This window comes from Grus americana, chromosome Z (assembly GCF_028858705.1).
Source record: "Grus americana isolate bGruAme1 chromosome Z, bGruAme1.mat, whole genome shotgun sequence".
NCBI lineage: Eukaryota > Metazoa > Chordata > Aves > Gruiformes > Gruidae > Grus > Grus americana.
In genome coordinates this window covers 22589501-22614642 of record NC_072891.1, presented here as the reverse complement: position 1 = coordinate 22614642, position 25142 = coordinate 22589501, and the positions used below count along the sequence as shown (strand labels likewise).

General features: G+C 40.9%; 2 protein-coding genes across 2 annotated transcripts in view; one reads left to right on the top strand and one right to left on the bottom strand.

Moving 5' to 3' along the window:
- The window catches only part of NDUFAF2 (NADH:ubiquinone oxidoreductase complex assembly factor 2), a 77132-nt gene extending 54627 nt beyond the window's left edge, over positions 1-22505 (bottom strand). Inside the window, exon 1 of the mRNA XM_054810130.1 lies at positions 22289-22505. Coding sequence (XP_054666105.1) covers positions 22289-22415 — 127 coding nt within the window. The 5' untranslated portion in view covers positions 22416-22505. The remainder of the gene's footprint in view (positions 1-22288) is intronic.
- A 166-nt stretch (positions 22506-22671) lies between these two features.
- Positions 22672-25142, top strand: part of ERCC8 (ERCC excision repair 8, CSA ubiquitin ligase complex subunit) — a 32710-nt gene continuing 30239 nt past the window's right edge. Inside the window, exon 1 of the mRNA XM_054810122.1 lies at positions 22672-22789. Within this exon, the coding sequence (XP_054666097.1) occupies positions 22713-22789 (77 nt within the window). The 5' untranslated portion in view covers positions 22672-22712. The remainder of the gene's footprint in view (positions 22790-25142) is intronic.

Below are 25142 nucleotides of genomic sequence, written 5' to 3'. Positions count from 1 at the left end.
TGTGTATTTTAAATATATTTGCATTCACTCTCCCATTTCATTATAAGTTGCAGGTTCTTTTTCTCTACCCAGAATTACTGTGCTTTAGTTCTCATTCATCTTCAGCAATTTATTACTCATCCACACATGTCAATCATCAGATGCACCCAATAGTGTCTTTTCTTTTGAGCCAACTTCAGGTTCCTCTTTATACTTTGGCCAACTTTCTTATGCTGTATCTTTTCTTAATTAGCAATGTCACCTTTTTTTACTCTGCTCATTCTTCATCTTAGTGCCCTTTTTTCCCTCCAGTTTAGTTCATCTAGTTGGACTATAGCTACATACCTCGTCACAGGCTCAAATACAGAGTTAATGCATTCTTGAACCTCATCTCACAGAATTTCAGAGAAAACAGTTGAAATGGCTCAATATGTTACAGAAACGCTTCAGAATCTCTGTATCCCCACTCCCTCACTTACAAAATGCATCAGAACCCCATTACACCAGTGTCAGCCCAAGTGCTTGTCAGAGTATTCATGCAGACTATCAACTCTTGCCTAGAAATTAGCTCCTACAGTTTAAATTGCACCTAGCAGTTATGAAGTTTTATATTACCTAAGATTCCAAGGTAACATCATTTTAAAGTGCTAACACTTTAAAAATATTAAAGTGATATTATCATTTAACCTACTGTGTCAACTTTAACTACAGTAACACAAAAGTTCCAGTCTGCCAGTAACTAGTCAGAAATAAATTTGAACCTCTTTTGAAGAAGCTCACAATAACGCAATATTCAACATATTACAAACTTTGATCTTGATTCACAGAAATAACGGCTTCATCATCTGTGAGCTCCTTCAGCACAACAGAAGGCAAGCCACAGAACATGTCTTGGGAAGCTACCCTGAGAAAACGGAGCACACGCAGCTAATTCAGCGGTATGCCAGCTACAGATGAGCAGGGTAGTCATAAAGGGATAAAATGTTATTGCTACTTGCGAATCGTTACTAAAATTAAGCATAGTGGTTGCTACACTCTTCACAGCTTGAGGGTGTGAGGGGGAAGTAAGTGGAAAATCTAGTGAATACTGCATACACATCATAACTTGCGTGGCCACCGCAGCGCCACAGAAATGACAGAAAAAAATCCATCATTTGAGACAGGTTGCTTTTAAGTACAGAATTACTTCTTTTTAATCAAAACTGTACCAAGAGCCACCTGGGAAAGTGGGGCAAAATAAAAAAAAATTCAACAGATTATGCTGTCAATTTTAGATATGATAATGTGCTTCAGAGATAAAACATTCTTCTACATGACAATTGAACAGATGGAATTTCTCACTTTTTCTTAACTGGATCAATACATAAAATATAATTCAAAATAAGCTTAAAGCTACTCCCTTTTAAGAAACAGGTGCAACATCCCAATAACAATGAATTGAATACTGCAGAGATTAAACTGACATTATTATATCACATTATACATTTATGCACTACTTCAAACTAAATGTTGAAGAAACTAATGCACTGTGTGACAATGCCTGTTATGTGAGGAAAAATACACGTTCCATATTTGGTGGAGGAAAAAAAATAAAAATCTCTGAAAGGTAAGACTCTCCTAAATCTCAAATGCATACACATTTCTGTTCTCTTCCCCTCCCCTGAATTGGTTTACTGCTTCAAACAGCAGTTATAAATGGACTAAACCCTAAATACCAGTCATCATCCAACATTTAAGCTCCCACTGAAAAGTGCTTTTTTTTTTACCTTTTCAGTCTCTCTAAATCCATTCCTTTCTAATATTCTATATTCATTACAAAGGAAAATCTCTGATTTGATTCAAGTCTTTGTCCTCTCTCACCTTATCTCCAATGTATACCTGGCCTTTCATGATACTTCCTCTATATAGTCTGTCAATAACATTGCTTTCAAAAAAACCCCACCATACCCTTTCTTGCTATAGTTACATTTTCTCTCTTACTCTACTTCATTGGCTTCCAGCTCTTTTTCTGGTGCGTCAGCATTTTGAACAGCAAGAAGAGCTAGAAAGCTCCAGTGTACTACCAGATTTGCAGCAATTGTTCTAATAGCTGCTCTCAGAAATATGTAACTCATAATTGTCTTGCAATAGTTACAAGGCTACTGTCTCATGGCACTGGCTGTCCTCGATCCCCTCATCTCTTTTTGTACTTCATCTTGGGAAACACTGCAATCATTGCAACACAAACACCCGTCAGACAAATATTTTGTAGTACAGAATGCCACAGCATAATGCCAATCTCTCACTGCTTGTTTCCAATACAAATTACTGCTAAGCACCCTCCATAGGCGTTTCGAGTTCACTATCAGGGTTCACCCATCTCATATACAAAAACAAATTCTCCTCTTCTAAGAATTTCAAGACTTGCCTCCTTCTGCCTTAAGATCTATCTCTCTCTGACACCTCCAAATAGATGCCTGATATTTGTATTAAAATTAGCATGTCTAAAACATCTTATTCACCTCCCTTTCTCACAATCGTGCTGAAGAATGTCATCATTCTTCTCCTCTTTTTCTGGTATTGTTTTAGAATTGGAGGTCTCTTGTCTCTATACTCAGGATGTCTCTCAAACATATAGGTTCTTTCTGCATAAGATTTTTTTCAATAAAACTTTCCTCATTTTCCACACTGCTAAATCCGTCATCCAGGCTGAATTACTACAACATCATTTTCTCTTGACTTGGCATATGCATCCTACCCTACTCATGAATTTATAATACTGCTGCAAAGATTGCTTTTCTCATCAGAAACTGTGCACATTTCAATTCTGCCTTTAGACCCCCCACAGGACCTCTGTTTTTCACTTTGGCTATAAGTTACTTTGGTTTTGAACTCCTCTGCAAACTATTCCCTTCTCCCCTATCTTTCTATCATTTGAGACAGGTTGAGTCCTGTCATACAGAGGTCTGTATCATTCAATCTAAATTTATTTTCTGCTTCCTCGGCTAGACAGGAGATCTCCATGAATATCCATAAACTAATTTCAAAATTTTCCTGTACCTTCTATTTTGCCATGAAGTATAAAACAAAAAACTTCAGTTAGAGAGGCTGCAGGTTACATTTTTGTTAATGAGGATGACCATTGCTATCCATGTTTAACTAGAGTATCTTTTCTTACTCATCAACTTAAACACTTTGGATAAAGACCATCCTTCCATGGATGGAAGTCCATGGAGTCAAGCAGGTACTCAGAGACGCAAAACTATGGTTTGTGTCTTATAAACGCAATGCACTTACAAATAAAAAGAGTAATACCTGAAAATAAATTTAAACTACATGGATGGGAGAAATAGTGCCACAATAACCAGGAAGATAACATAAAACTACAGAGATGGCTCTTGCTCTCTTGCTCTTTGCCCAGTACTACAGCAAATTTTGAAGTAGTTTTACAGCAGGGTGTTTTCCTCCTATAAGGTCAAAAATTTGAAATAACTGTATAAAAACAAACACATTTCACCTCACAGCAACTGAACTTCATTTTTCTCCTAATGTAATCCTTTTGTATTCCTCCAGTTTCAGAAAGACATGGTTTTTTAAGATTTGTTTGGTAGAACAAATGGGAGAAAGAAAACAGGTCTCTACAGATAATGAAACTGCAGTAAGGTGGAAATTAATATTTAAGAGTTCCTAACCCTTTTCAAAAACACTTGAAAGGAGAAAGATACAGTAAAGGGGGCTGCCAGAAACAATGACCAGGAATCATCACTCCTATTGCATTACACCGAGCAATGTCAGCCTAAGAGTAAAGATGCCTATAATCCACTTAGCAGCCTATATCATTCCACGTCTGATCAATATGCAGAACTTGGTGGCAGCAATTTTAGCATTAAGTAATGCCTAATAATATTTTCTCTAGACTGCTTAATACATCTATTCTGCCTAGACAGCCAGGAAGCCAGCCACTGAAACCATACCTGCTCTTAGGACATGCCTGCCAGCAGAAAAGAAACAAACAAAAACATAGAATCATAGAATGCTTTGGGTTGGAAGGGACCTTAAAGATCATCTAGTTCCAACCCCCCTGCTGCAGGCAGGGACACCCTCCACTAGACCACGTTGCCCAAAGCCTCATCCAACCTGGCCTTAAACACTTCCAGGGAGGGGGCATCCACAACCTCTCTGGGCAACCTGTTCCAGTGCCTCACCACCCTCACAGTAAAGAATTTCTTCCTAACATCTAATCTAAATCGACCCTCCTTCAGCTTAAACCCATTACCCCTTGTCCTGTCACTACACTCCCTGATAAACAGTCCCTCACCAGCTTTCCTGTAGGCCCCCTTCAGGTACTGGAAGGCCGCAATTAGATCTCCCTGGAGCCTTCTCTTCTCCAGGCTGAACAACCCCAACTCTCTCAGCCTGTCCTCACAGGAGAGGTGCTCCAGCCCTCTGATCAGCTTTGTGGCCCTCCTCTGGACTCTCCCCAACAGCTCCATGTCTCTCCTGTACTGGGGTCCCCACAGCTGGACGCAGTACTGCAGGTGGGGTCTCACCAGAGCAGAGTAGAGGGGCAGGATCACCTCCCTCGACCTGCTGGTCACACCTCTTTTGATGCAGCCCAGGACACGGTTGGCTTTCTGGGCTGCAAGCGCACACTGCCGGCTCATGTTGAGCTCCTCATCAATCAATACCCCCAAGTCCTTCTCCTCAGGGCTGCTTTCAATCCATTCCTCGCCCAGCCTGTAGTCATGCTTGGGATTGCGCCAACCCATGTGCAGGACCTTGCACTTGGCCTTGTTGAACTTCATGCGGTTCGCACAGTCCCACCTCTCCAGCCTGTCAAGGTCCCTCTGGATGGCATCCCTTCCCTCCAGCGTGTCGACCACACCACACAGCTTGGTGTTGTTGGCAAACTTGCTGAGGGTGCGCTTGATCCCATTGTCCATGTCGCCAGCAAAGATGTTAAACAGTGCCGGTCCCAGTACCGATCCCAGAGGAACGCCACTCATCACTGTTCTCCACTTGGACATTGAGCCGTTGATCACAACTCTTTGAGTGCCACCATCCAGCCAATTCCTTATCCACCGAGTGGTCCATCCATCGAATCCTTGTCTCTCCAATTTAGGGACAAGGATGCCATGTGGGACAGTGTCAAATGCCTTGCACAAGTCCAGGTAGATGACGTCAGTTATCCACTGATGCTGTAACCCCATCATAGAAGGCCACCAAGTTTGTCAGGCATGATTTGCCCTTAGTGAAGCTGTGTTGGCTGTCACCAATCACCTCCTTATTTTCCATGTGCAATTAATTTTTTTACTTTTTTAAAGAAAAGGAGGTAAAATTTATTTCCTTCCCTCATGCATCTATGAAGAGGACCTGCATTTGCACTTTACGCAGCTGAACAAAACAAAGCACGACATCAAATTTGCCTTTGGTTTCCATTGTGCAACTATCACAGACTATCAGTTTCTTCTCTTCTAGCTCATATGATTTATTTCCATTTAATTCTCCATTTACATTTAGCTAGTTGTACTCCTACTTCACATTATGCCATACCTTCCTACTACAGAAAGATTTCCTTCGCAAACTCTGCACCCGGGGTAATACATCTACAGAGATCCAAGAACACTTGAGGAAGAGAACACAATCCCTTTCAGCTCAAAAAAGGCCAGAGTCTGCAAGCTGATATATTTTAATCACTACATCTGGTGATCACGACAAAAGAGCTTGTCTTGATTGTACCAGCATTTCTATTACATCTCCTTTAAGAGGAGTGGCGACCAAGCTGTAAAAATTTGCGCCAAGCCACATTACTGAATATGTTCAACTTGCATGGTAAATATGTGGATATTAGCAAGCAGACTGAAAAAAATCAATTAATATATAAACTTCTTGCTGTTCCAAACTTTTAAGCAGGGACAATTCAAATCAACTTTTTCAAGCTGCAGAAGATTTTAGAAATGTTTTGAGCGAAAAAAAGCCTTCAACATAACAGTTTGTCCATCAGAACAGATTCATAAATTCTAGCAAGGATAACCAACACAAATCCTTGATGATCAGGTTCCATCTTCACCCACTGTTTGATTCATTCTTCTCCTTATCTGAGAGGGTCGCAAGGTGGGAAATTCAGAAAAGTGCTGCTCTGTCTTCCTACTGTTCTTTATGGTAAAGCCCACTATCCATTGCTGCAAGTTTTTCATAGCAGCAGACCTCCAGGGTGAAAACTTAGATCATTCTTTAGATGTGAACATCCAACACAATAGTATCTTGGACATCTCCATCTTCCCTTGGGTAGTACAACATGGGTGTTTGCCCCATCTCCATCCCTCCCCCAGAATTACACTGGTTGGGATAAGGTGACTCCCATGGTAAACTACCAATATTTATAGCTATGCGACCACGTGATAAAACTCAATGCATAATCTTTTTCGGGTCATGAGATAGTAATTAATATTAAAAGTCCTGATTTCTTGTGTACTTTAATAATTCACAAATGCATTACTACAAGCTATTTTGATGACTATTCTTCATACAATAGGTTACTACACATAAGCTTATTAGAAGCTTAGAGACGTACAGAGTCACAATTCTTAAAAACCAGATAGCCAGCCAGTGCACAGCTGTCACTCAGAAGGGAGGTCAGGATGTGTTACTGGTTGAAGCTCTCTTTCTTCCATAGGCATGACTGTAACTGGCTCCAAGGTGCCTGGGTGACCCACGCTTGTTTCTTATTTGAACTGTCTGCTCACCAGCTGCCTCAATGTTATTAAAGCAAAATACCAAATACACAACTGGCCATGCAACTATGTGACTTATGCAACTAGCACATTCCTTGCTGATTTTCTGGTACATCGAGGCTATTTTGGTAGGCTGCTGTGGTTAGGCATCCAAGGCCTCTAACTCTTATTTGGAATAGCCACCTTCCTTTTACTGAGGTGAAGATCTGAACACCAAAAGAACACAGGAGAGACTAGGTCAGAGCTATGGACTGTACTGAACTGCCTTGTTGCACATTGGAACAACAGAAACCAGACAACCAACAGACCCCTACAGGGTCTGCCTGTATTACTATATTTCAGAGAACAGTGACAGACTTAATCACACTCGAGAACACTGTGGCTGTTGCAAAAGTCTAAAAATTAATATGACCTCCAAAGAAACTGGGCCTTCATACCTCCTTCTCCCTCTGAGAGGTGAGCCCTGGCCTGGCACCGACAAGGAGCTACTCAGAAGTGTTACCTTATCATTGTTCGGGATCTGCGCAGACCATACAGACCTTCATTCCAGCCAAAGTCAAGTCAAATATTCGTAGATTCCACTGACAGAAACTGCCTATAAAGACTGTTAAAATCCTCAATTTGGCAATCTTCTCTTCTGGTGACAGGGTTAAATGGCTTCTTCCAGGACTGGAAAAATGTTTAATACACCTGCCAAAAACCTGTGATCATAGCAACAAATCACACTAAACTTTGTATTTCAGCAAATACTACCATTTCTTTCTCATGTAAAAGATCTATGTTTTGTTCTAACACAAAAATCAGAATCCCATAGGTAATCCTGTAAGAACACTGAAGATTAAGCTACAGAAGATGGGATGTGTTCCTCTGGCACGTCTCTTGGGTTCCTCCACCCATAGTCACCAATCTCCCACCCCACTTTTATCCCAAAGGTTCCACATTGCTCCTTTGTCCCAGCTTCATAGCTCATGGACCAACTGCTCCCCTTTTTCTACTTTGTCGAGTTAAACTGGTGTAGCAACAGGTCTCATGAGTGCCACTGCCAGCTCGAGGGAGAAAAGGTAAAGAAAGAACAAGATCTCTCCCTTTCAGTAATAGCAAACTTACGTGAATCAACCGAGTCACCTTACTTCACCTTCACAAGAGATCCTGGCTCCTGTTTTCTGGACTTTATCCCATACTATTAATATCTGGGTCAGACCCAAATCCAGGAGCTGTCCATTTTCTAGCTTTGGCTCAGAAACAGCTTTTTGATCTGAGATGACAGAAATTTCACAAAACAGCTGATTTCATAAACTACCTGTCATTTTCCCACTTAATTATTTTAAGAGCAACCTAGGAAATTTTGGTGCATCACACCGAAGCAATGCCATGATTTGTTTATGGATACTGTAGTCTTGGTTCTCAAATCAGGAATAGACTAAGCAAACTTTTTTTTTAATGAGGAAATATCCATATGCCGATACAAGTATGTTTTAATAGCACGGACAAATAAACGTCTCTATTGCATGTAAAGAAATTCTCACAAAGATACAAAACTATTACACCAAGTAAAAAAATTCTATCCCAGCCAGATAAGATAATAACCACAACATATTTCTAAAAATTCACTTTTGATTATTTTATAATAATTATACAGGTTTAATTCAGAATTTTGCTTTGTATGATAAGGTAACATTGGCGAAGTTCTCAATGCTATTACAAATATAAGCTAAGAAAAATAATACCAGTAGTTTGCAAATCTCCACTAGTTATTTACAGATAGGTAAAAATGAACAGTGCAGCCCTTGATTCTTTAGAATTACTTCACAGTGAACCTGGATAAGCAGTTCAACTAGCATTTCAAGCTAGAAGAGCCACTGAAAATAGCAGACTTGTCTTGTTCTTGTGCTTTTGCTCCCTTAGACTGTTGTACTTGCACAGCTTGTGCCGTGAACCAGACCAGGTAACTACACTTGCTGAAAAAAGAAAGCACGCTAGGTTACAGAGATGACAGATCTAGCACGAGGCTGCACAAACACTTGTAACAAGAAAGAGGGAAACACCAACTTTAGAAGGTAGACATCAGCAGCCAGACAAAGGAAAAGGACCACTCTGCCTTTTTTTGACAGAAATACTAGCTTCTACTATCTATCATATCAGATATTTACTTTATCATGGAAATAAACCTGGATGTAAATTTTACTATAGCCAGGTAGTTTCGCACAAAATGGAACCATGAACAGTTTATTTTTTGGCAGTGTTACTAGCATATCGCTTAGATCAAGTATTTACAGTTTGCGTTTTTAAATCAGTTTAAATGCCATCACATGCCACGTGTTAATTTAAGTACACATTTACATACAGAACTCTCTCAGTAGATATTTTGCAAGAATGCCAAAAGGAGAGGTGAAATTCTGGAAGACAACTGATGTTCTGTCATTGACTTCAACAGAATCAGTTTCTTCTCATTTCTTAAGGAAAAACACTCGAAGTCTGGTTTCTTAAAAATCTGAAATAAAAGTAGTAGTAAAAGAGAAAGCATAACAGATGGCTCTGTCCATACTCAAGTTATCATTTATTAACTAACATTTCTTTACTGACTAAAAATAGAAAGAGATATATTACAACTGTTACATTACATTACGTAAGTGCCCGGTTTGCAGCTAAAACAACCACACAGCCAGCCGTTCGCTCACCACCCCCGTACTGGGATGGGGGAGAGAATAGAAAAGGGGGGGAAAAAAAAAAGCAAACTTGTGGGTTGAGATAAAGACAGTTTAATAGGGCAGAAAAAGAAAATAATAATAATAACAACAACCACCACCAAGTGATTCACAGCACAATTTCTCACCACCTGAAGCCGATGCTCAGCTAGTTCCGGAGCTGCCCTGCCTCCTGGCCAGCCCTCCAGTTATACATTGAGCATGACATCATATGGTATGGAATATCCCTTTGGCCAGTTTGGGTCAGGTCTCCTGGCTGTGTCCCCTCCCAGCTTCTTGGGTGCCCCCGCCTTCTCCCTGGCAGGGCAGTATGAGAAGCTTACAAGTCCTTGACTGCTTGGCAACAACCAAAACCATCAGTGTGTTATTGACATTATTCTCATCCTAAATCCAAACCACAGCATTCTACCAGCCACCAGGAAGAAAATTAACTCTGTCCCTGCCGAAACCAGGACAGAAAGTCATATCATTAACTATTCATAGTCCCACAATTAGCAGTTGTTTATATCAAGACAAACTTTTTTAAAGCTTCTAGAAGATCGGTTCATCTTAAGTTTAAAATAATATTCAGTTGTTTCAATATGGTGATGACTATACCAACCACCATTCAATATTTCAATTTCTAGCTAGTATATTAGAAAAAGTTACCACCTCTCCAACAGAAATAGGCAAGATCTGATGGCTAAAGAGACAACTGTAACACTTCTTTCAGCCATAATTTTGAAACAGCCTTTGCAGAGTCTTCTGGTAATAACTTTTGCTCGGCCTGAATCTTTCACAGCTCTTGAATAGCACATAACTTCATATTTTTTTTTTCTCATTTCTTTCAACATAGGATGAATGCTTGTTGATAGGGAAGCAAGAAAAGCTGCTAGATACAAACAAATTAAGCTAACGCCAAACTCACTGTGCCATGCCCTCATGCTGGTCTGAAGTAGTAGTAGCAAGGACCACCTCTGACTAAGGACACAGGACCACCAACAAGAGAATACCTGACGCAAGACGATCTAAAGTGAAGTAGTGTTCCAAGGACCAAGCAAATAGAACTATGGCATGACACCCTCACAATAGCTACCAAAAACGTGGCTTATCTTAAACAACTATCCTTGAAGTTCTTTTAAATTGCAAGGTCTTTTTAAATTGCCCGTGTTTTTTCCACGTGCACTGCTACTGTAAGTTGTGCCTTCTAAACTTCTCGCCGTGTCTTAAAAAATAAATTAAATCTTTTGTGATCAGTTTGGTCATGAGAGCAAAACAAGTGTTCCTTTAGTACCCTACTGCTGGATGCATCTGCTTGAGACAGCTGACTGCAATCCTATTGGAAGCCACAGATTTTGCCACTCTGCATGACTGGGAACTCTATTTCCCTCCTGCTCAATTCCTAATCACCCAGTCTGCAGAAGCAGCCGGCAGGCTACAAAAGGAAGTCTTCTCTGAATGCCAATTTATGGTACTGACGATGATGAATTAAAAAGATGTTAAGTTCCTCTCATGCTCCATACATTCAGAGAAACAATACCAACAATTCAGCTCACTTAAGTTTAACAGTGCAGCAGTAAATTTCATTATCAATCTACGTGATTAACCTTTATACTAATCAAACATGAACCATGCTCCTGAATGAATTCCTCCCATGCTCCAGGCAGACCCTCACCTGGGCTGCTGTGAGTCATTGGGGTGGTGCATCCTGATCCAGACAGTAAAACATGATAAAATAATATTTCTGACCAAATGGAGATGGGAGATATATTTAATTTTTTACACAACAAAACATGAAGGAACAACCGGGCTGGATTAATTTATCTTCATGTCTTCACTACATAGTATTTTCCTGTTACAACTGTTAAATTTGAGCATTCTTGACCACACTAATGAGTCACTGCTACACACTAAGCAAAAGGGAGAAAAAATATGAATCCTGTTTATGGATAAGGCTGAAAAAGGAGTGGGCAGGACTGTGAGGCTGGGAAATACTGGTAGTGTTCTGCTATTCTAAGCTGCCTCATCGGATCATCTTAATTTAAGATTCCTCAGTAGAAGAGAAACAATTACTCTATAGCGCTGGAAGAAAAGCCTCAGTTTATTTCCTGGACCTTTTTGCTTTCTTCTTATAGAGAAACAAATAAATGACTGACAGGAATGTATTCCTACTATTGAGGGTGTGGGTAGTTTAAGTTGCTTAGAAAAGTATGGTGTTTCGAAATTGTGCATTTGTGTATGAAGTTCTGCTGCAAGACTGAAATAAACCTGAAGCCAATGTAGACAGGCTACTAGACGTAGAAGCACAGGCATTTTCTTCCAGTATACTTCCAAACGATACCCCTGTACAAATACTGACGACATGCAAGCAATGGACCCTTACATAATTGTGCTCCCTTATTCTCTCTATTAACTATAATAATAAATAACATTTTTGGCTGAGGTGATGCCACTCTCAATAACATCCATTTTCACTTTCTCACTGGATATCAGTGACCAGATGTGACCCCCTTTCAAGGGCATTAGTTCTGCCAGATTAAACTCTGCTGTGGCTAGTATCTTCAGGATGCTCTTCAGACATTGCAGTGCTGCACAGTGCTATATATCTTTCCATTCTGGTTGTAGTTCTGTGGAGCAGCTTTTCCTCATCCCCGAGTTCAATATCCCTCTTACAGGTACAAAACATCCATCAGCCCACATGCTTCTTGAGTTCCAAAGCTTGTGACATTTTCAAGTCCTACAGCACTGACTACCACCTGCAGAAGGCTGCCAGAATGCATCCTTCCTTTGGCCTCTCCTGATCAGAAGCAAATTTCTTACTCCCTTGATGGTGCCTCCAAATCGTCTAGACAGAGGAGGCTAGTCAAATTAGTCCTTGACTTCAAGAAGGATGAAATGATAGCACCATGTGTTTCATACACACATGGCCATAAATAATGGATACCTAGAAACTAAGATCTTACCTTCCTATTTCATCATTTCCATTTCCTCAACCTGTCATGCTCATTTTTAAGTGTTCCTCCTTTCTGCACAACTCCTGTACCCAGAGGCAGAGCATGAAACTGATTCTTCCCTCTCCTCAAAGCAAACCAGCTCTTATCTCTGCAAATCTGACCTTAAAACCATGAAGCCTCTTATGACAGAAGCTTTATTTGGTATTTTAAAGATCTATAAAGAATACAAAAAACTTACTGTACAAAGCAGAAGTCAAACCTAATTCGTTACCACCTTCTCTGTTCTTCAGGAGAAACTGAAAAGGTTACAGTGGCCCACAGGGTAGCATGACAACCTTGCTCAGCTCCTTTTATTTAACCTCTCTTTTACTACAGTTTCTCAACTGCATTGTTTTGTTCAGCTCTTTACCATTCTACTCTATGTTCTTTTTTAAAATAATAATGCAGCCCCTGCACTTTTATTTAAATGATTTAATTTTCTTTCTAGTCTTATTTTGCAGTAATAAACCATTTCTAAAAAGACGTACCAAATAATGTACCAATAAAAGTGGACATAAAAAATTTTCATCTGACAATCACAATTAACAAAGCATTTGGACAGTATTTATAATCTTGTTAATCCAAATTCATATAAATAATGAGCTGGCATTAATTATACAGACATATTAGAAAATGTTTCCTGTACCAGCTACAGACATACTTCAAGTCTCTTCTATATATTACACCTGTTCTTTAGTTTGCCAGTAGAATTTCAAACTCTAAAGCTTTATACAGAGTAGGTGATTTGCTCTTACATAATGATTTTTTTTTCCCTTCTTTTGAACCAGAAAAATAAGTTGAATTTTCCTTATATTTCAGGATAATGAAACTAAAAGCGACAGAATTTAGCCATAAAGCAGGTATAATAATATGCCGACAATCCTGACTGATACAATGATCATGTCTGCAACACTCATAGCTGTAGTGATCATGTTCCAAGGATGAAATACGGGCAAGACTGCTGGCGGTTTCATAAGCTCAATTTCTGGGACAGCTGTCCATCTCCTGCCACCATGAACCCACAACAGGCTCACCTGTGCTAACCTACCATGGTATGATGTAGTGGTGAGTCACACCACTTTTTAATGTACAGGTAGGAAAACAAAGCACAAGCAACTTCATTAAGACAATACGGCACCCTATGGTAATTTTAACTCTTAGAGAAGATATGCCTAATGAAATATGTTTGTAACAACCACCAAAAGGGCTGCTATTCTGAACCCTGCAGGTGACAGCTGTTTAAGTCAGCAGGATTAACAAAATCAAGTAAGATTTTTCCAGCTATTAAAAGCATGTATCTGTCCGGCACTTCACTGTTTATTTCTCTACGCACAGTAAAAAGAAAGCTATAACACCAGGAAATGAAAAATATATATGTTTTACTATCTAATTTTTGGCCATCAAACAGACCTCAAAAAAAAAAAAACCCAAATCATCACACACCTCCACATCTCTACTGAAAGAATCAAAACAAGTTCTCAAACCAAACCTACAATAATTAAAAGTAACAAATGTACAGCATATAAAACTCAATACTGGCAGGCAAAATTCAACAAGATTAGCATCTCAGTTTAGTATCAATATACACACTGAAAATGAAACCTGGCCGTAGCAACAGATAATGTGCAAGTTACTGCCTGTCCATATGACTACTTATTGCTATTCCTGGTTTTCAAGTCAGCGAGATTAACATACCATGCCTGTTGTCAATTCATTTCTGGCAGCTGAAGGAAAAACATATCACTGCACCCAAACACTGTTTTTCAAATATTAATGCTTTTATAATCTGCAGTGAGCTCTTCACAGGGTAATTGCTTTGCTGCATAATATATCACCCAGACTGAAAAGCTATTTTGTCATTCCAGAATTACTGTCCTAGAAGCTGGCAGTCTGCAATGTGAGTTTTATTTCTGTACAAACACACATACACACAATTATTTTAGAACTAGGTTTCTCTGTTACGTAGTCTCACCAGAAAGGAATATTCAGCGAGCTGTCAGTATGCACTGCCTCTGAAGCAACATTGCCACCATCTGGACAAACATGTAACTGCCAGCTCTTACTGCATGAGAGTATGTATCTGGATAAAAACACTTTCTCAATACACTTATTTCCATATCCAAAATAATTATTCTAAAATTTTGTTTCATATTGATTAATCAAAATTCAAATTCTGTCTTTCCTTAGTATCTTAGAATTAGACACATAAAATCAGTTTATTAGCTTTCCACCAACACTTGAAAAACTAGCTTGCAAAACTATTTCATGTTCAGCAATATTCTGTACAATTATCTGCAACACTTGATAATCAGTTTATGAATGCTTCATACAATCAGAATGAGTTTCTGCCTCTTCCTCAGACTTCATTCCTGTTAGCGAGGAAGGTAACACTCAAGAGTCAAAAGAAAACCATACCTCTGACCTCAGAAAATAAGCTTTGGAGATAAGATGTTGCCCCTTCCACTCTAACCTGTTTGCTATAAAGCATTACAGGAATGTTTCAGTCTAATCTTCAACATAAAATGTTACTTAATAGCAAATTTTGAAAAAAAGTAGGAATTCTCCTCTACTCTTCCGATGCACAGGAAGGCAACATGCCACCATCTAAAACAGAAAGCAAGCAGCTACAAAAACAATCACAGAAGATTCCTTTAATCTCAACAGAATTGTACATTTTTCTAACTTTCATTTTAAAATTACACATTTCTATTGAAGTCTGGATTCAATAAGATTTAGGACATACTACATATTTCACCAATTGAGCAATTAGTATCTTTTCCTTACACAGATTCTTTCTTATTTCCACATTTGTGGTTTGTTAAGAAAAAGACTTCACAAGGTACAGGCCTCTTTTGCGAACCTGAGTGGGCGTTTCACACGAACAAAAGCTTTCCCACAGAACTCGGTGCTTATACTCAATTGTTAGCAACAAAATTTACAACTGAAACTTGGTAATGCCGCTTTCGTTTCAGATGGTATTTATAAGAATACTGAGAAACATGTTTAGCTTGCCAGTTTCCTTCTTAAAGCTCCTATCATCCCAGTCTCAGGCCACATATGTCCCATAATGCAGAGTTTATACAACATATAAAAACGTACAGATACAGAATGCTTCAGGCTTTTTCCAGCTGCTCCTGGTAAGCTGCAGCTCCAAATCAAGTCAAACCTGAGTCTGCTGTTTCCCCAAAGGGAACCTTAAAACTTTTAGCACTGATACATCATCTTTTAAAGAAACTACCCTCTTGTTGCTGATCTACTGTTCCTATAAAAACTTGCATAGGCTGGCATTTCAGAGAGCACTCATTTTTAACTCTTAATCATTACAATAGATGACAGTACAAATGAAGATATTGGAAAAGTTTAAATATAAGCTGCCCATTAATCATCTTTAGAAAAGATGAAAAATATATACCAGATCTTAAATATTTAGTGGCTCTTATCTTCCTGCATTTTTTTAATAAATTGGTTATTAAGAGTCTTTATAAATTATTTTCAGTGGGAAAATGGAATCACCTATTTCCTGTAAGATATATTTTGTTGTAATAAATGCATAAACTGTACGAGGAATTTGGTTTGTAATTAAAAAAAAATATGAACATTTTAAATATCACTCCATGTTCTACAGCAAGAACAATTCATCATGCAGCAAAGCTATGGCAATGTCCTGACAGCATGTTATACAATAAGAAAAATAAATGCATTACATTGATAAATATAGCCTGTTTAGTGAAATACTTGCCTGAGATACTGAAATGAGTCATCAATCACCACTACCCAACTGTCTATTCGCATCTTCTATCACATCCAGTTTCAGGACTGGCAACTGAAAAGTCATCTCAGAGTTAATGCGTTATGCTGGACCTCTCATGACAAGCAAGGTGCAGTTGTGCTGTTTAATCACTTTCACCACTTTAAGGTAATTTTGCAAAAAATACCAACTGCAGAATGTCATTAAATACAAAATCATCTTTTCTTCCAAATGAGCCTACCTCACCATAGTGTTGAAGGTTTGACTTCACTTTGGAGATGGTAATTTCTTCCCACTTGAAAATAAAAGTCCCTGATAAACATTACACAATGTACCTTCAGTCCCACCATGTCTGCAGGTCCATCTTTTCAGAAAAGTTACTACTGTAATTCTAAATTCTTTTGTATTCCTGTGGGCAGAATGGTTCCTTTTTCAGGGTCTTACCCCTCTGTCCTGACACCTGAATTCTTACGTCCTTTTCTATTTCTAGCAGTTACTTTCTTTAGTGAATCTACTAACTTATTCTCACAGTTTAGGGACTTCCAATGTTCACTTTTTCTCTTTCAAGAGAATTAACACAACCAGACTCAAACAGCTCAGTTTTACATTTTCCTTTCTTTTCTCTCCAAACTGCCAATCCTTTCTACATTCACCCAGCAGAACCATGATACCCTTGCAAGCTCAAAATTTTTTTGCCATTACTCATTACACCTTTTTAAAATAAGGCAGAAGACCTGTTAAAAATCAGCTCCTTTGCTTGTCACTGACAGCTGATACCACTGTTTAAATCTCCGCAATGATTCCCATGATTCCCTACACCACAATGAAACACACTCAAGTTGCTAGCTCTTCTTCTAATAACCTACTTATTCACAAACAAGTCAAAATCAGGAATGCAAGACAACCTTCCTGTGACTACAAACAGGCAACAGTGGTTTCAGGGTACAGTCGCTACATCTTGAAATTGACCCGGACATCCCAGATATTATGATGTTTGTGAGACTATGCCTACGGTAGTGATGTGATCCAAAGCAAGTGTTGCTTTGTACTGAATCCTGTGGTGCCTCGATTTACCATGTGCTGATTTGGATCTCAAAGTAGTTTCTGCATGCACAACTTGCTTTTTTTAAGAAGAAATCCTCACTCATAAAACATTTCAAAAATTAACAGGATATTAGGCACCAAGGCAATTTAATTAACACTTTTTACCTTTTTGAGAACTTCAAATTACATGTATTGTAGACATTCAGTCCTTGGAAAAGGACTGAATTTAATCCAAAGTAAACCCTGAATCACATATGATGGAGGTGTGAGGAAACTCAACATCAACCACTTGGATCCACTGATCTGCTCCGACCACTCCCTGCTAATGCAGACAGACAATGACCTAGGGTCCAAGAGCACACTGCACTCCAGACTGAGTGTAGAAGGGAGCAATTCACAGCTGAAACTAAACATTAATTCTTTGCACCATAGGCTCCATGTATTTCTGTTCTAAACCCCTGTCAAGGACCGGGCAGGGCAAAAGAAAGCTGTCAGCCAGCTTTCGTCTGAAGCACAGGAAGGCATAGATACTGCTTAGGCCATCCTGGTCTGAAACAAAGCCCAGCCACAGGTCTCGGTCCTGATAGACCTGCCACGTCTAGGGCATAAAAGAGAAAGCAGCACAACAGCTGAGTCTCTCTACAATGTTTCCTCTGCAATTCATTTTCTTTCTACTGCTGTTCCCATCCTGCACTGGTCACTCTATGGCTAGGACACGGGGTAAGGCATAAACTATGTTTGCTGCAGATTTTCATAATGTGCAACAAATAATACTCTCCAACACTTAAAAAGACAGCATTGCTTCAATACGGTTATACTCCACACTTGTAAATTCCTAACTTCTTTAAAAAATGAGCTTCAGAAATCTTCAGTATGTGTACACTTTATTTTCTACAGACTAAAATAAATTTCCTTCCCCATCCTGTATCTTTAAACTTCTTTCCAAGTTTCAAATGCCCCCAAGTCCTGGTGTGACCCCGTTGTACGCAAGTGTGACAAGCACAGGATGCTCTTCAAAAGTGAGAGCAAGGTAGCCACCACGGCCCAAGGCAGTGAGTGTAACCGCCTGCGATCGCTTCCCTAGCCAGTGGATGGGCAGTGACAGAATAAACTGATTTATCCTCAGCCACAGAAGTAAAAGCACAAATTACAGCCAAAATGAGTCACCAGTGGGTGGGGAAATTGAACAGATACAGAATCTCCTATATCCAAGTAACCCAAAGTCACAAGGGACTGCCACAAGAGGCTGGCTTGGTTCAGGGAAGGCTGTATCTTGCGATAAGAATAACACACACTCATGAGGAAGTCCGTTTTGCAAGAAAAGTGGATAATGGTCTGGAAAGGTGGAAATGGAGGGAGAAAATGGGTATCAAAATTAAGAGAACACACAAATGAAATTTATAGCAGTACTAATACAATACACGCTGTACTACAGAAAGTTTGTCAGTTGTGTAGACCCATTTTCTGAGCGCCCTTTAACCACTAAATTGTATGCTCTTTGTTTAGAAATAAGCAAGGCTTGACCTCAGCTGATGCCTCACAGTTGAATCGTACGACAGTTGACCTGCCATAAGATGCTCACAGCTACTCCCTGTTTCCTCCTGTACAGTTTGACCTGCAAATTTAATAAAAATATTTTCTTGTTCATCATGCAAATCACTAACAAAAATCAATTAGTTCTGGAATATGACAGACAGCTAGCAGTTCCCTCTGGATACTCCCCTCCAGCTGACAGGGTAACATTTCTGACTATTCCAAGAACAGTTTCCAACCTGTTATGCACCCACATAGCAAATTTGTAATCCACAGTCTTAAATTTTGCACACAAAAAGGTCTAAAAAAACATCAAAGTATTGTCCACTCAGAAAACAATTACAATAAGAACCTGTCTTGTCAAATCAACAATTTCACATTGGTTTTCACTCACTACCTTGTGAATATACTTATGAGTTACTATTTGTTCCTCTATTTTTCCAGCACCCATGCCTGATTCATGGAGGGTTTTTTCGTTTGAGGTCATTAAAAACTCATGATTTAGCCAGGTTAATTTATTGCTATACTTCTTAGCCTTCACCCACATCAGGATAGTTTGTACTTGTGCCTTTAACAGTTGGAGGAGGTACAGGTATGAATTGTCCCACACACTATTTAGTGAGTAGTGGGTCTATTTAGACATTCACAGGATCTCTCCTTATCCATTTTCTGAATTTATTGAAGCCTGTTTTCCTGAAGTAAGCTGTTTTCATTCTACTTATTTCCCTCACTTTCTAATGATTGTTACACCCCACGTCTCATGGTCAAGTGCGTCTGATTGTAATAGTGAGTTCCACCAATTAATATAATACACAAGAAATCAACAGAATAAAAACCAAAGTTTGAACACTTCCATGAAAAAGTTTCACCATCAATTTCTTCTTCCTGTGGGGAAGTCTTGCTGACTTCATTCAGAGTTCTTTCATTCTGCTGATGCTGAGGGGTTATGGTTTTTTAGATCATCGAAAGCAGCAGCTAATGCACAGTGTCAAATACACATCAGTAAATTAAACAGAAAACGGAAATTTCAAAGTACTATTTTCACACAGAATTTTAGTAGTAGTATTTCTCATATGCACTCTCCTGTTCTCTACTTACATAAAAAAGGAGAATGAGAATTAACTGATTGTGAATGAACACATTTATGGAAGATGTAGTATTACTTTTGCATATCTCAAATTTCAGTTTGTAAAGCAAAATTGTAATAACCTTTCCCTTACTTTCATTCCAAAGATAGAAGAGAAGCACAGGAAGAGTGAATAAAACATCAGCCCTTTGCTAGATTTTTTTTTCTTATTCTGCTTTTTAATATTTTTTAAAAATACATTATTTTTCCCAGATAACATGCATTTGACTGGATCAGCTCGAGGAATTAAAAAGCTTAATAGCAAACTACTAGAAAGCAGAGGAAAACTGAGGTGAATATGGTGAGGAAGTATGAGAGACTCTGTAAAAGTTTTAGCTCTTGATTTTGTTTCAGGACATCTTGTATAACCTTATGCTATCTAACAGCTCATCTTGATTCCCACTTCTGTGCCAGTTTTAGCTTACAATTTATTCTTCATCAAGTCATTTGAATTCATTCTACTATTAAAGTTTTCTCTAGGAAGGTCAAATAAAAGACAGTGAAAAGTTAGCAGCAACGAGAAAGAAAAAAAGAGGAAGAAATCTCTCCCTTTTGGTGGCAGTAAAACATTGCATCAGTGCAAGCTGGTGGTGCTAAACTTTCAACAGATCAAGACAAAGAAAGTAAGACAAGTGGAAGAATGACAAGAGGAAAATCTACAGAGAAGTACTGAAAATTCACAGTAGACCTGCATTGTGTCACCTGTATCACTAAAATACACTTCTGTGAGAGCCTTAATATCTATAGAAGCGCTCTTCTCACTCACAGAAGTCAGAGTTGCAACTGCAAAGCATATAAGAGCCAGCCCTCCCTGCTCAAAGCAAAATCAGCACAACTTCACTTCTGAAGTTTTATGCTCAGTATTCCTACAGCTCATCTGAAGAAAAACTGAGAAACATAAAGGCTACTGCAATACAATTATTTCAATTCATTACTAACTTTAAAAGCCTCTTACACTGTACTCCTGCTGAGTTCAATAGCTATGTCCCACCTCCCCTGCCCTCTTACTGGCACTACAACTACTGTAAAGTTCTAAATACAGAGATCAGTCTTAAAGTCTCAGCAGAGGGCTTTCACTGTAAAAGGCATGCCAGCATAAATTCAAATATCCAGAAAAAGACTGCATGCATCTCTGATAAAACAAGTCATTTTTACTGGTAAATAAAGACTGACCCTTCAATAATCACACACAAGAAATTTTTTTTACTACTTCCCATATGCTAGAAGACACAGCTTTTTGTACACCCCTCAAAGTCACCATGAACCCCAACAGTGAGAACACCAAAAGCTTCAAGCAAGATGCAGGAAGCCTGGAAGCGTTACACTATCATATTAATCCAGAGGAAAAACACACTGCTGACAAAAGAGAGGGCACATCACCTTCCCAGACACCTATTTGAGCAGATTGGCTTTAAGTCACCGCCCACTGTTCATGAAGTTGCACAGCAAAACAAGTCAAGGGAACTGCTCTGAAGGCAAAATATCTCCAAATGACATTACATGCTTCTGAAGGGAAGGCATGTGCCCCTTCCTTCCCTTCCCTTTAGGAAGGGTACTGACATAAGTGACTGCACAGCCTCAGATCTTCTGTTTCTTCTTGTACTCTGAAGAATATCAGGTAGAAAGCCTCCACAGCCTGGGGGTGCCCCAGTTGATGCAGTCATACAAAACATATGAGTACAGCAAGCAGATAAACAAGCTTCTGCAGGGAGAGAAAACAGGTCTGTAAAACATTGCAGCACGTGCACTTGGACACCTTCAGGGAAGCTGCCATCAATAAATTATACATAGCTGTGCAGCATAAGCATAGCCATCTGTACAATGATGTAAGGATATGGTCTAGGAGCACCCAGGCTCCTGGAACACCAGCAGAAACCTAGAAAACTATTTTTCCTGAGGAATGCACCAAACAAACGTACATGAATTCATCTAAAAAGATATCCAGATGTGCTCTGCATTATTAAGAGTCAGTTTGTTTATTGCTGCCTACCTACCAACCACAGGGTGATAGCTACACTCTAAAATCTTTTGATGACTGGCTTTAGGGGTTTTTTCTTGCACCGGAGCATCAGCCTAACGAGGAAACCGAACGTGGTTTTCGAGGGGTGTCGCACAGAACGGGCCCACTCCCGGTCCCCTCAGCAGCTGCAGCCTTTCCTGCACTTAGAAGTCGCTCTTGTGTGTAATCGAGCAGCAGCGAAGCCGCCCCGCTGACTACTAACAGCAGCAACACGGTCACCGACCGCGCAGGACCGCGCTCTGCTGGGCCTCGGCGCTCTCCGCCGGCGGCCCGGGGCTGCCGGGCGACAGAAAGCGGCAGCACGCCTGGGCGCTCGTACGCGCACGGCTCCCGACGCACGTTTGACTTCACCCACCAGCAGACACCGCCGCCACCCGCCCGCCATGCCCCCGGCCGCGGCGCCCGCCAGTGGGCGGCCCCTCGTCCCACCGGGGCGGCCCGTGCCTACCTGCGCGGGTCTCGTGCTTGGGCACCCGGTAATATTTGTTGCCGAACTGGTCGGTGCCCACCAGCTCCTTGGCGGGCCCCAGGAGCCGCAGGCGCAGGGCGCGCAACACCTGCCAGGGCCGGCTCATCCCGGCGGGCCGCGGGACCCTCCCCCCACCAAGGTCGCCGCCGCCGCCAACAAACCCCGCCGCCGCCGCGCGTCAGGCCCCGCCCCGGCGGGTGCGTCACGTCCGCGCGCGCCGTCCTACCCTGCCCAGCTGACCACGCTCACGGGCGGTCGCTTTGCCGGCCCGACTCCGCCCATCGGTGGCGGGCATGCCAGCAATGTCGCTCACCATTGGTCAAGGTCGGCCTGTCCCGAGCCAATCCCGGCTACTCCTGGCCCAAGATGGCGGAGAAGTGTCGAGTGGTTTCGCCGTCTCGCCATGTTGGGGTTCATTGCGGCTCGTCAGACTGGGCTCGACGATCCAGTGCGGCTGCGCCGAGTGGAGTCTACCCGGAGGTTAGCGGGGACCGGCGGGGAGCCGGGACCGAGGCGGGGCTACGATGCGCTGTGAGGTCCCGGAGCGGCCGCCTCAGGTGCTGCAGCCCCTCGCTCTGCCCTGCTGGCGAGCCCTCGCCCGGCCCAAGTTGGGCCGGCCTGAGGTGGGGTCCGGGGCCGCTCTCTGGGCCGCTCCGGTGGAGAGAGCCGAGCTTTGCCCTGCCGCTGTCCTGCTGTGTGCTCCGGCGCGGGGAGCCGGAGCGGGGGAGCCGGCGCTCCCGGGGTCGGCCTGTGCTCCTCGGCAGAGGCTCCTGCGTGTCTGCCGGGCCTCGTCTCTGAGTTTCCCATGGGGTTTTTTTTGTTTACGTGTGGGGATTAGTAACCCTGGGGTGGGCTGAGTAATGGTGTTTTGGTTGGCTGAATAGGCCTGTACCTCGGTATTCCTGTCCTTGCTACCTTAATGGTTTCATCAGATGTTTCAATTTTAATGGGGCTGTGCTCTGCTTTGTGAAGAAACAAGATTTACGTGATGCTTGTGTGTCCACGTCAGTTCGTCCTCCCTCTTTCCAAAACTTGGCCTGTTGGCAGGTTGCAGAAGAATCAGATGTAGGGTTTTTGTTAGGTTCCCAACAGCTTTTGTGGAAAGTGGTGACTGCATAGAGAGGCTTACTAATATTACTGCTAAAGGTTGTAATGTCACAATGTTTGTTCTTTGTCAGCTAGGCAGTTTTGCAGCTGTAATTCAAGATAAATCCAATAAAGGCCAACCCCAGTTCAGTCATTTACACAACTCCATCAACAGGAAGGATTTGTGTTGATGATTTATCCATAATAATTATGTGGCTTTTGTGGCTGCATCATTGTAAAAAGATTCTGTTTAAAATTGAAATTAATTTTGGTGATTCAGGAAGCTCCTTTCTGTAAGCATTTTGACAACCCAGTTACATCTGTTCTGTGCCCTCAGCATTCATGTAGTCTTCAGTGTTAAGAATGGAAGCACAGTGGGCAGAATATATGTTACTTGGTGTCGTGGTTTTACCCCAGCCGGCAGCTGAGCACCACACAGCCGCTCCCCCGTCGGGATGGGGGAGAGAATTGGAAAAGTGAAAGTGAGAAAACTCATGGGTAGACATAAAGACAGTTGAATAGGTAAAGCAAAAGCCACAAGCAAAGCAAGGAATTAATTCACCACTTCCCATGGGCAGGCAGGTGTTCAGCCATCCCCCGGAAAGCAGGGCTCCGTCATGCATAACGGTGACTGGGGAAGACAAACGCCATCACTCCAAACGTGTCCTTCCCCCAAGCTCCTTATAAACTGAGCAGAGCATGACATCATAACGCATGGAATATCCCTTTGGTCAGTTTGGGTCACCTGTCCTGTCTGTGTTTCCTCCCAACTTCTTGTGCACCCCCAGCCATCCTACTGGCAGGGCAGTGCAATAAGCAGAAAAGGCCTTGGCCCCGTGTAAGCACTGCTCAACAATAGGTCCATATAACAAAAACATCTCTATATTATCAACACTGTCTCCAGCACAAATCCAAAACATATCCCCATACTAGCTACTATGAAGAAAATTAACCCGCTCAGCTGAAACCAGGACACTTGGACAACTGTCTACCTAACATTTCCCTTCCTAAACATTTTATTTTTAACTTTAAAAAGAAATAATCTATAGTCTTCAGTAGATTGTATTTATAACTACATTTTAAAGTCACATGTTTTAAAAAAATTCCTTACGAGGTTTATTGCTTCAATAAAATTCAATCTTGAGCTCAAAAGTTTTAAACTAGGTATCTTGTATGTTAAAATTCTTATTCTAGGTATTCTTGCATAATTACATTTCACATCTTTTAAAAGAGCTTAAATGACTTGCTGCTTTTGAAGCATGCCTGCAGACATGCTGTTGGGTGTCTGCCTGTAACAGCCTAAGCTTCTCACATGAAGATTTTTGCCACTCAAGCTGAAGCAGAGTAGAGGGACTCCGCTTTACAGCTTTTCAGTGATATACTTAGTTAAGTTTTTGTTGATAGCGGGTTTTACAAAATAGTGCTGTAAGAAGCACTGATCATCTTGTAAGGCTGATTTTATATCAAGTTGTATGGTTTAAGGAAGCAGAATTAGTCTTTTTTTGCCAACGTAATATTAACATATTTAAAGATACAGGCTACTACTTAGTAGTACAAGATACTAATTGCAGCGCAGAAAAGTTTGTCTTGGAAGCTTCATCATGTGGATAGCATAGTTTTTGTTTAATGTCACAGAAAGCGTAACACAAACATTGTTTCCTTAAAGGAAATACTGTGATGTGTTAAAGTAAATGAATCTGTCCACTAGGTGTCTGTAGTTCCAAGTGGGATGAAGCTTAGAAGGCTG